The sequence below is a fragment of the Phoxinus phoxinus genome (genome assembly GCF_949152265.1).
Source record: "Phoxinus phoxinus genome assembly, chromosome: 9".
Classification (NCBI taxonomy): domain Eukaryota; kingdom Metazoa; phylum Chordata; class Actinopteri; order Cypriniformes; family Leuciscidae; genus Phoxinus; species Phoxinus phoxinus.
In genome coordinates, this window is record NC_136884.1 from 33,324,639 (window position 1) to 33,336,538 (window position 11,900).

The window sequence follows — 11,900 nt, forward strand, 5'->3', positions numbered from 1 at the left end:
CTGTATATACAGTTATGTTGCTCAATCCAAGTTAGTCATACCTCGTCCCTCTCAATTGCAGCAGCATCGTCTTCTATTTGCTGATGGAGAACTTGTGTGCGTTCAAGATGTTGCTCGTGACCTCTGAAACTCTGTTTTTCACGAAGCCGCTCAGTTGCTCGAGAAAGCTTGAGTCTGGATGATTCACTCTCTCTGTCCAGCTCCTGTTGAATCCTTTGCTCACGTTCCAAGCGTTCCAGACGTCTTCTCTCCTCCTCTTGCTGTCTTCGTTTTTCATCTTCTTCGATTTTTCCTGTTTAAAAATTATCATCAGACACCACAAGGTTAGAAACAACATACATATTACACTTTATCATTTTATGGGTTACTTAATGTTAAATAATTACCCGTTATCACTATGAACAAGCCACGTGCAGCTGTACATTGGAGACGCCTCTATTGTTTGTATTAACTGCACAATTGAGACTGTTTTGGCAAGGCTTTATCTTTTTATCTCTACTATTATCATCCATTTTGATATTAACAAAGGTAGTTCATGTCTCACTCTTTATTTTAGACATTTGTAGGCTTCACCAGCTGGAGGTAGGCACCTATTAAATGTGACAGGTTGAGTGTTTTTAATATTTCTGTGGCAGATTCATTGGAAACCGTCTTTACATTTTAATATTTGTGTACATCTCCAATAGGAGAACACGACCACTGGCATTGAGCTACATCTTGACATTGAGCACACCTGTGCCGGTCAGTGATTGAGGCGTGCTGGGTTCTAGTGGCTTCATAAACGCATGTCTGAGCATGGCATTGTCATTCTCCTACGTATGTTCTGTGGGTAGTAAAGGTATCAATCAGCTTCTATTTCTTGTCACTTTTACCTGGTGAGTTGCCTAATTTATCGGTCTTTCTCACAGTCACAATGTACTTTAAATGTGCATTTGTAATTAGGGATGCGTGTGTGTACTGTATGTGTGTGTGCGTACTGTAGAGTAAGAATTTCACCTAGGAGGTAAGCTTTTTTTTCTCGTAATCTTGGCAGAATATATGAACTTTATTTGTGCTCTTACCACCTTTTGTATTTCAGGTGCAGCCTGAGAGCTCTAGCTGCTGTTTCATCGTCCTGTTCATACAGCTGACTGTTTTAGATTGCTGATCTACTGAGTGTTTTAGGGTGAGTCTGCCTTGTGGATTTGTATGATATATCATACATGAGATGAGAAGTGTTATTTGAGAAGTGTTAAATTAAACAAATAGGTCTGTATTCTGGTTCCATGAGGTGAAGCGGTTTAAAAGATTTAAATATTAATAATTTTGATAATTCCTTTTTGGAGTTTAGACTGATTTTTTTCTTCTATTTTTTGTGTATTTGTTTGTTGTTGCTTTTTTTTGGTATGTTAAGGGTAATTCTAACAAAAAGAGTCTAGGTTCAATTTTGGAGAATCTACCCGAGTCAAACTTTCGTGTAAAAGCATAATTAGAATGGAAACAGCACTTTTAAGATTGACTGTATTTTCATTTTATGTCAAATTGCCTTTTGAATGGGAGTGCTAGGGGCACTTCTATGATAGCATCAAAATCGCTGTTTTTAAAAAAACGGAGAAGGCTTGACACAACATGAAACTGTGCTCGAAGTATCACCAGGGGCTCTACACATGAACTTGAGCATTTACTAAATTGTTTGTGTACACAAAATTTACTAAAAATAAATGTTTTGTAGGACTTACTTTATCAGTTAGTTTTTCCGGTGGATGGAATTTTGTCAGTCAAAAGTAGTCTATCTCCGAATGCAACGTAACATGAGGAGAGTAAAGATGGAAAGCTCTTAAAGCTTGTTTCCATATAAATTCTAAGTGTCTACGTTATCATGCTTTTCATTGGAATTACAAGTTCATGACATTTCCTCACATGGAGTTAGTTCATTACATTGTATTCGGAGATCGACTACTTTTGACTGACAAAATTCCAGCCACCGGAAACACTAACTGATAAAGTGAGTTGTTCAGAACCTTTCTTTTTTTTTGTAAACTTTGTTTTTCTGTTTGGCCCATCATATCTTGTTCCGTTTCTTTGGGGGTATTATAAGTCCATGTTCCGTCACTCCAATGGATGCACATTTTTGTGAAGGGTGTCTGGAACCATAACTTCTCTTCTTTCAGCACTTTCTTTATCCCACTGTATGCTTTACGTTTTTGCATAGTCACGTAGTCATGGTCGAACGATATGGGACGACCCAGCACCTGTATCTGCTTTTGCCAGGCCAGTTTCAGAACAGTCTCTTTAACAGCGAACTGGAGGAAGTTAAAGGAGAACTCCGGGAAATGTTTAAGTTAATCTTGATCGTTATAACTTTGTGAGTACTGTCTATAGAAAAAAAAAAAAAAACGGATTGGTGCTTGCAACACGGAGCTGCTACAGCTTATACATAAAGAGTGTCTTTGTGCCTCTTAACAGACACAAAATGCAATTCAAATATCTGTCCAACATGAACCGGGTCCTTACATGACAACAAGATGTGTTTAGCAACTTAGCCATTGTTTAAATTCACCTAAATAGTGTTTGAGACGACTAGCTGTAGTTTCGCGCTGAAGTCCCGTGGGAACTCAGTTGTAGCTGGAAAAAGGTAAGCCGTGTGCTGGTGGGAGGAGCGTTGTGTGTGTAAAGAGTGATGTTTGGAGTTGCTCACAAGTGAAGAAGAAATGGTTCGTAACGTAACTATGGAGAATATAGAAGATTTTGATGGTCGTCCTTATTTATTAGAACCCGAGTATACAGTGGTTGCACGCGTTGCACTTCGTCCACGGAATGGCATTTTTCTTCAACCGGCCCACCTGTGTTGTGTCTGTGTAGTCATCCTTGTCAAAGTGTTCGCTGCCAATGCGGTAATCTTTAGCGCATAGTACTCTTTAGCGCGTAGTACTCTTTAGCGCGTAGGAGTTTGCACATCAAGTTGAAGTACAACTAGCCACAACTGCAGAATCTCTAGGGCATGGAAAGGAAGACGATGAAAATGTAAATTCTTGTATTTTCGCATTCTGTTGCCACAATTCGGAACGGCACAAACGCGAACCATTTCTTCTTCACTTGTGAGCAACTCCGATCATCACTCTTCACACACACAATGCTCCTCCCACCTGCACACTGCTATTTACCTTTTTTCCGGCTACAACGGATTTCCCACGGGACTTCAGCGCGAGACTACAGCTAGTCGTCTCAAACACTATTTAGGTGAATTTAAACAATGGCTAAGTTGCTAAATGCATATTTTTGTCATGTAAGGACCCTGTTCATGTTGGACAGACATTTTAATTGCATTTTGTGTCTGTTAAGAGGCAACAAAAACACAGAAACCTGAGACAGCATGCGGGGCTAACTCAACATTGCCAAATGTGATTGGTATGCAATAAAAAATGCCAGGGAAGTAACAAATCACTGGATTGGTTAAAATCAAATTAATTTATGATCTGACGCAAATCAGGAAGAGGAGAGACAGCTCGCTATGTACAGTTTTGACTCTTCAGATTGCATCATTCAGTGGGAAAGAATAGAAATGGTATTCTTTATGACAAAATGTCATAAATGGCATTTCAGATTTATTATTTTGCACTCCTGACATAAATTAAGAAATTGATGTCACTGCAACCTAGTTTTATCATAGACGGTAGTCAAATATCGAAGCTGAAGTCTTTAATCTTTCTATTGATATTCAGTTTGTCCAGATCAAGTAAGAGTGGGATGTTTTAACGTAAGGTCAATGTTGAACAAGAATAATCTGGGTCCACTGGCGATCTTTGAACCTAAAGTGGTTAACCCCTTAATAATAATTTAAGATTTACTTATTTTTCTTTCTTGTTCTGAATACTGTTAAATTTGAAGTATTTGTTGTGGATTGAGGGAAAGTAGTGTTAATAATGTTTGTAAATGGTCTGTCCTGTCTGTCAGCGTGTTGTCAGTCTCCTCTCTGCTTCGTGATGTATTTCTCACTGCGTGAGAACATGGTGTGGCGTGAGAGCGGCGTAGCATAGCGACAGTAACTAAGGGGGACGGGTCTTTGCGAACGGTCAATTAATGTAATTGTTTGCAATTGTGAGGTGAACAGGTGTTATTGGTGTAAGTTCACTTTCTCTTTCTAGAGATTACTTCCTCTTCTTGGCCGCGTTACGTTATATCGTCATATCGTCTCTATGTCGTAAACTCTAGGGGCGTGATATTCTATAGACGATTGTTTTTAGCCGCAACAATTATCAACGTACAATCATTTGTACAATGGGATTGGCAGCATACGAATGTTTCATGAATCACACATGAACCCTGTCGTAAAATTATTTCTGCGCTTGATTCTTTGTTCTATTGATAAATGAGGCCCAGTAGGTCTGCTTACAATAGATCTGTCTTAAAACAGTTTAAAAGTTTTTCGTTAAAAATACATTTACTTATGGACAAAATGAAATACTATAATAATAGTTTCAGTTAATTATTTTTTTTCACTAGGTCTAGCTTAGTTAGAATCAAATACAATGTGATTTTCATTGATTGAGATCTGGCAGCAACAGCATATTTTTCCTCTTGGCCAAGCGAACAGCTTTCTCTGCACACGAAATCCTCATATGCCAGCAAACCAATCAGAACACGGTACAATGATGACGATACATAACAACAGAGCATAGGCACCAAAGCTGCTGGTGCAACGGATAAAAAAACTCACGGTTTTTGAGCCATGGATCAAATAATTTTTTGGATCAGCCCCATACAGCAACATAATGAGCAACATAGTGTCTGCCCAGATTTGGGGGGTTAAATGTAACTTTGCTTTTCATTTAATACTTAAAGTTCACTTGAAGTACTTCCATACCACAGAAAAAATAAAAATAAATAACAAAATCTAACTCCAGTATTCAGGTACAGAAATTAATAATTAGGCCTAAATGTAAAATAACACTATTTGGTCACTGTAGAAATGAAATATAGGTTGATCTGTGTTAAAGCTGAATTTTGTTGTTTTATCAACATTAATGACATGGACAACAGCAGGAATATTAGGCTGTTCACTTCAAGACTGAATGCACGAACCCGAATAAACTGACAAACATCTATTTTTTCTCAACTATTCACCTATGACATTACCGAGAGAATACTTGCAGAGGCGGGTATTTTGACATAATTTTGTGTGTACATGTGTCCGTTCAAGGACAAGAAACCGTGAAAGAGGAATCAATTCAGTGTTCGAGCGCTGACTGAAACGCACGCCTCTCTCTCTCTTTCTCTCTCTGTGAATCGTGCGCTTCGGGTGTGTGCGGCTGTGCGCACAGATAATTTGCAAGTCCCGATTTTCGCCTCTTCTGCCGCATTTAAAATTGTTTGAATGTGTAAATTGGCAAGACAAAACATGTCCAATTGATAAACTTACACCGATGGTGTAAGTTACACCGTGAATCACATGCATGCCAAAATTAATTAATCTTGCTACTCCTTAATTTTTTAAAATAAAAAATGTATAATTAAAAAACAATTTTGACACAATTGAGACTAACATTTTACTCAAGTTGTACAATTTAAAATAAAATTTTACACTCAGTGTCCCGCACAGAGCCCTGATCCTCAACTTCACTGAACACCATAGGGATGAACAGGAACACTGACTGCACCCCAGGCCTCCTCACCCAACATCAATCCCTGACCTCACTAATGCTCTTGTAGGTGAATAAACACAAATCCCCACAGCCACGCTTTAAAATCTACTGGAGAACCTTTCCAGAAGAGTGGAGCTTCATTATAACAGCAAAGGGGAAATAAATCTGGAATGGGACGTTCAACAAGCACATATGGGTGTGATGGTTGGGGGTGCACATACTTTTGGCTGTATAGTGTAGTGCATAACTGAAATGTTTGCAGAAACTTACCGTAGTTGGGACAGTAATGAGTGCCACCCTCAGAGGTGCAGTGCATCTGAATCTTGGAGCGGTCGTAGGTTTCTCTCAAGATGAAGGAGGCGTCGCCTTTATGGGTGTTAAACTCGTACTTAAAACTGTTCCACGTGTGTTGATCATATCTGATGTAGATGTAGCGATGGATTAACCTTTGCTCCTCATAGTGTGCTCTGCTGCCAGGATTGACACGAGTAAACTGGGGAGCAGAATTATACATCAGTTTCCATCAGAAAAGCAATCAATAAAATGAAACGTAAAAAACAGACTGACATTGTGAGATATTATGTCATGCTTTCAGTTATTATCTGGCTAATCAGAAGACATGTTAACTAGGGGGGAAAATAACTATGAAACAGAATTTAGAATATAGAATTGCATAAATAATCTTGTGTCGTGAATGCACCAAAAGTTCTTACCCCTCTGTCCTGGGTGGAAAAGTGCCAGGTATAAGGAGTCTCATTGACGACTGAAACCTTGGCACCCATTATTCAGGATATTCTGTTACAGTAAAACAGTAAACATTGGTCACTATTTAAAAAAACTGGAATTGCATTAATTATAATTAAATGTAATTAAATAAAAAAAGACCTGTTTTTATTCCTGTGCAGAGAAGTGGATGTCTGTGAGAAAAGTGAAGCAGCTCATGAATTCTGATGCTCTTTATATACCGTCCATCAGTGTGAGGACAGAAGGGGGCTGAGCTTAGGTATGAGGGGCCGTACAAGCCAAAATCCAATCTTCTAATGGTCCTAAATACAGACAAAGTACAAGTTGCCAGTGGTGTTATTTAACTTCTGGGTTCTTGTTTATTTCTTATCAGTTATTGTCTTAACAAGAACCCAGGAGTTATATATTATGTTAGAGCCATAATATACCGTGTGCAAATTTGATAATATTGCAGTGTTATTAGATTATTACTCATTGTACTTAATTATTATTATTTTTTTTTTACAAAGATTAAGAATGTTTACACTAAAATTATTTATGCTTTTGTTATGTCCTCGCTAACTGATGAAGAGATTAAAGGAACACTCCGACTTTTTGGGACTTTAGCCTATTCAACTTATCCCCCCGAGTTAGATAAGTCCATACATACCTTTTTCATCTCCGTGCGTGCTATAAGTCTGTTTGACGCACCCACCGCTAGCCTAGCTTAGCACAAAGACTGGATGTAAATGGTTGCAGCTAGCATAGGGTAGAGTGGGGGAAAACGCCCCCTTGGGGTAAAACGCCCCCCACCTGTTTTCCCCAAGATAACCACTAGAGGGAGTCAAGATACATGTTTACTGTTGCTATGCACTACGTTGACAACGGGGATAAACAAATCTCCATGGAGACGCTGAAACCGGCGTCGTTTTTGAAGAGAAGAGGATTACATGGTAAGCGCTATAATTTTCAGATATTAGTAAACAAGTGTTTAAGAGAATATTGTTCTGCAGGATATCAAAGTGATGTATGATAGATGAACAGTGAAGTCTGTAGTTTGAGAGCATATGTTATTTATAAGGAATATAATTGTATTTTTAAAATTATTAATTTTTTAAAAAAGTCATAGCTTGTGGGGTAAAACGCCCCCTACGCTATGGGGTAAAACGCCCCCTAGGTGGCATAGTTTCTCTCTATGATAATTACTATAATAACATATTTCTGTCTATAAAATCCTTTGTTTTACACTTAATGCAGTATAACTAGGTGGTAAAATCAAAATATTTGAAAAAAACAGGAAAAAATTACCTCAAGTGAGCATTAGCTAGCTAGCTTGTATAGTTAGCTCACTGATTGAAGGTGGTTAGGTGACCCTAAGATAAAACATAGTGGCTTTTAATGCATTTATTGAATGTATTTCAGTACATAAATATACTTTTTTATTTCATTGATAATTGTATTAATTATAATTTTATTTAATATATAATTTATAAGTTTAATATTTATTTAGGTTTTCTGTTTGTCTTGGTGATAGTGGTGAACAAATACATAAATTATAAACCCCATATAGGCCTTGTGTAGAAATCTTAACCCTTTTTTTTCTCCTTATAGATGCGAACATATAAGAGAAAAGGTAACCGTGGTGCTTATACAGAGCAAGCTCTACAAAAATGCCCTCAGAGCTATTGAAGAGGGAACTGCTTTGAAGGCTGCAGCCCATCAATTTGGAGTCCCCCCAAAAACCTTGAGGCGGCATAGGGATAAAAAAGTTTTGGAGCCTGGATCAAAGTGTTTAGGCCGCAAAGCAGTTTTTTCGGCATCATTCGAGCTCCAGTTAACTGAGCACATTCAGTCAATGGAGAGGGCATTGTTTGGGCTTTCAACGGTGGATGTAAGGAGGCTGGCCTATGACCTGGCAGAGAGGTTAGGCTTGAATCATTGTTTTAATTCAGAGCGCAAGATGGCAGGGAAAGACTGGTTCTATAATTTTTTAAGGAGACAAGGAACCCTGTCTGTCAGGACTCCACAGGCGACGAGTATATCTAGGATGGTGGGGTTCAACAGACCAAAGGTGGACCTGTTCTTCAGTATTTATGAGGACGAACTCCATAGGCTTGGCAAAAACGTTGACCCCACCCGTCTGTGGAATATGGATGAGGTGGGTGTCCAGAACGTACAGAAGCCAAACAAAATAGTTGCTTCAAAGGGGAAGAGGCAGGTGGCAAGGGTCACAAGCGCAGAAAGAGGCTTTACTGTCACTGCTGCCTGCTCCATGAATGCCGCTGGGCAGTTTGTACCACCACTGTTCATTTTTCCAAGTAGAAGAATGAATGAGCGCCTGCTGTATGGTGCCCCAGCAGGATCGATTGGTGGAGCGACTGACTCAGGGTGGATGGACAGTACACTGTTTCTCCAGTGGCTGAGACATTTTTGTGACACCCTTGGATGCACTCCTCAGAGGCCTCACATTCTGTTATTGGATGGCCACCACTCGCATAAGACCCTCGAGGCCGTGTTGCTTGCGAAAGAGCGTGGGGTGATAATGATTACCATCCCACCCCACTGCAGCCACAAGATGCAGCCATTAGACCGTACCTTTTTCAAATCTTTAAAATCAAAGTACAACACGGCTGCAGATAACTGGATGACCTCTCACCCAGGACAACGAATTGACATTTATGCTGTGTGTGGGCTTTTCGATAAAGCCTACTCAACTTCAGCGTGTGTGGGGAAGGGCCAAAAGGGTTTTAAGGCCTGTGGGATGTGGCCTGTTGACAAGACTGTCTACAAAGATGAAGACTTTGAAGGAGCCGAAGTAACTGAGGAGCCAGATCCAACCCTCGAGGACAGCAGGGAGATTGAGGAGGAAAGTGCTGGTAAACAATTACAACTTCTATTACTATAATGTTAGTGTCATCGTCGTCATCATCATCTTCATCATCACTAAATTGTGTGTGTGTGTGTGTGTTTTCTTGACAGGCCCCAGTGGATCATCCGTGGTCCCTAGCACTAGCGCCCTCTCCCAACCACAACCCGGGACAAGTCTCCAGAGGCCAGCTGAACATGGTAAGAAAAACTATGTATTGTAAAGAATTCTAAAGAAAAATTCTTCCAGTCACTTCAAGACACTCCAGCTGGTCATTTAATTTGTATTACAACCTCTATTACATCATCATCATCTTATTCATCACAAAAGTGTGTGTGTGTTCTTTTGACAGGCCCTAGTGGGTTTCTGTATTCTAATGTATTTTTTATTCCTTTTTAAAGGACCGAGTCAGTCACCCTCCTCGATTCTAGAAGAGCTGTCCCCTAGACCAAAAATCAAAAACAAGAGGCCACGAAAGAGGGCATGTGAATCTTCAGCTGTGCTGACCTCCTCGCCATACAAAAAAATGTTGGAGGACAAGATAGCTGCTCGAAACAAAGGCACACAGAAAAAAGTTAAACGCAAAAGCGCAGCTGAAGTTAAGAGTAAGAAGAAAGAAGATACAGAATGCATCTACTGTGGGGAGTTATTTTCAATTAGTGGGGGGGACTGGATAAGGTGTGAGGGGTGCCAGAAGTGGGCACATGTAGATTGTTCCAATGAGATTCGAGGGGAATTCATCTGCGAAATTTGCATGGATGAACTGTGAATGGCTAATTAATGTTTGTTTATTTATTTATTTATTAATCTGCAAAATTTGCATGGATGAACAGTGAATGGCTAATGAATGTTTATTTATTTATTAATCTGCAAAATTTGCATGGATGAACAGTGAATGGCTAATGAATGTTTATTTATTTATTAATTAATTACAACATATTTGTTTGCATGGCTTAGTTATATGTTATATGTATATAAATGTAAAAAATATGGCTATTTTGGACATTCCTGAAATAAATATTAAAATATGTACATGTTAATACATTACTTGCCTTTTACTTTTGGAAGTTAAAAAAAGTAGTCTGTTCATTTTGCTGTTGATCTATGTAGCAAACTGATTGGTGACAGGGGGCGTTTTACCCCTAGCATGACAGGGGGCGTTTTACCCCACCTTGGGGAGCGTTTTACCCCACCAGTGGGGCAAAACGCCCCCTTTGTACAAAAATATTTTCAGTCAGAATACTAATTAATTATGAAGGCTGAGCAATTTTAATATTTGGTGAATAACTTCTGCCAGTCACTCAAAACTGGGATGGCAATTCTAGTCACATTTATGTTTTGTTTCACAGTGTAATGTCACATTTTCCTTAAGGGGGGGCGTTTTCCCCCACTCTACCCTACTAATCCAAATAAGTGACAAAATAACGCAAACATTTTCCTATTTACATGTTGTGATTTGTATAGTCACAGAGTGTACAAAAAACAAAGTCACATGAGACACTAGAGTTGGGGTACTCGAACTCGGACTCGGACTCGAGTCCGGTCTCGAGTCCAATTTTGAATGAACTCGGACTTGTCACGCACTCGGATGAATTTGTACTCGGACTCGACACGGACTCGAGACATTTTAGACTCGGAAAAATGTCCGAGTCCAGTCGAGTCCGGGCACTGGATGACACAATATTATTCAAAAACGAAACGAAACGACGTTGTTTCAGCGTTGAGCATATTGTAGCCAATCACAGTTAAGTGCATAAACACAGTGGCAAATCAGAGGCGTTTTAGAGTCAGCATGCGAAGAATTCGCTCAAAATGTATGTTCAGAATCCGCACGAGCTGTATCCTTTTGCAAATCCCCTCATAAAAGACAAAGTCTCTCTAGACGCAATATAAGATATTCACTGTGCAGTGTGGACAACTTCAGTCAGTGTTTATGACGAGAGTTTTAGGGAGAGTGCCGAACGCGGTAAGTGATGGCTTAAAGGGAGCGCTATTGACAATCTAAATAGTTTTGTTTTTCATACTTCTAGAGGACCAGTGGTTACGTTCACACTGTAAATTATAAAGAGTGATAACTGCATTTAAATGTGGGATTTAATCCACTTAATTTGTGTCGTTTGAGTCATGAAATTGCGATGATTTGACACATAGCAACATAAGAAACTTGATAACCATAGCAACATTTTGGCGTCTAATAATGTTGGAATTTTTTTTACATTTTCACTTTAGTCATAAGTTTACACCTTGCAGAATCTCCTAAATGTTATTTGTATAATTTTTTTAGTAAGACGGATCATACACACATTGTTTCTATTTAGTAGCCTACTGCCCTGAAAAATCTTTTTCACATAACAGATGTTTAATAGCCTAAATAAAATACAAACACAAAATAAAGACAGATTACATATTACATATTAATATTAATATTGTGTCATTACCTGAATGATCCACAACTTTTTTTTTTTTTTTCTATGGTTGTTCATGAGGGAAAATCCTCCAGCTCCTTACATTCTTTGCTTTTCCAGCATCTTCTGCATATTTGACTCCTTACTAGCAGTGACTATGATTGTAAGATCCATATTTCCACACTGGTGACAACTGAGGGACTCATACACAACTATTACAAACCCTGCAAACATTTAGTTATGCCCAAGAAGGAAGCATCCATTAAGAGCCAATGGTTGTAAACT

General features: G+C 39.0%; 2 protein-coding genes across 2 annotated transcripts in view; one reads left to right on the forward strand and one right to left on the reverse strand.

The window, feature by feature from the left end:
• Nucleotides 1-6,556, reverse strand: part of LOC307004692 (uncharacterized protein) — a 30,506-nt gene extending 23,950 nt beyond the window's left edge. Inside the window, exons 1-4 of the mRNA XM_079624086.1 lie at nt 6,507-6,556; nt 6,335-6,416; nt 5,892-6,114; nt 42-292 (exon numbers count right to left, since the gene is read on the reverse strand). Coding sequence (XP_079480212.1) covers nt 42-292; nt 5,892-6,114; nt 6,335-6,403 — 543 coding nt within the window. The 5' untranslated portion in view covers nt 6,404-6,416; nt 6,507-6,556. The remainder of the gene's footprint in view (nt 1-41; nt 293-5,891; nt 6,115-6,334; nt 6,417-6,506) is intronic.
• A 1,353-nt stretch (nt 6,557-7,909) lies between these two features.
• LOC307004708 (uncharacterized protein) lies at nt 7,910-10,095 on the forward strand. Its single transcript, XM_079624116.1, has 3 exons — nt 7,910-9,220; nt 9,324-9,410; nt 9,612-10,095. Exons 1-3 carry the CDS (start codon nt 8,200-8,202, stop codon nt 9,977-9,979), a joined length of 1,476 nt encoding a protein of 491 aa, XP_079480242.1. The 5' UTR covers nt 7,910-8,199; the 3' UTR covers nt 9,980-10,095.
• The last annotated feature ends 1,805 nt before the right edge of the window (nt 10,096-11,900 follow it).

Excerpts from the sequence above, each read along its gene's own strand:
- LOC307004708 (XM_079624116.1), top strand. The coding sequence starts at position 8,200 with ATGGAGAGGGCATTGTTTGGGCTTTCAACGGTGGATGTAAGGAGGCTG. Across the intron at positions 9,221-9,323 it reads GATTGAGGAGGAAAGTGCTG|GCCCCAGTGGATCATCCGTG; the intron begins GTAAACAATTAC and ends TTTTCTTGACAG. Across the intron at positions 9,411-9,611 it reads CCAGAGGCCAGCTGAACATG|GACCGAGTCAGTCACCCTCC; the intron begins GTAAGAAAAACT and ends TCCTTTTTAAAG.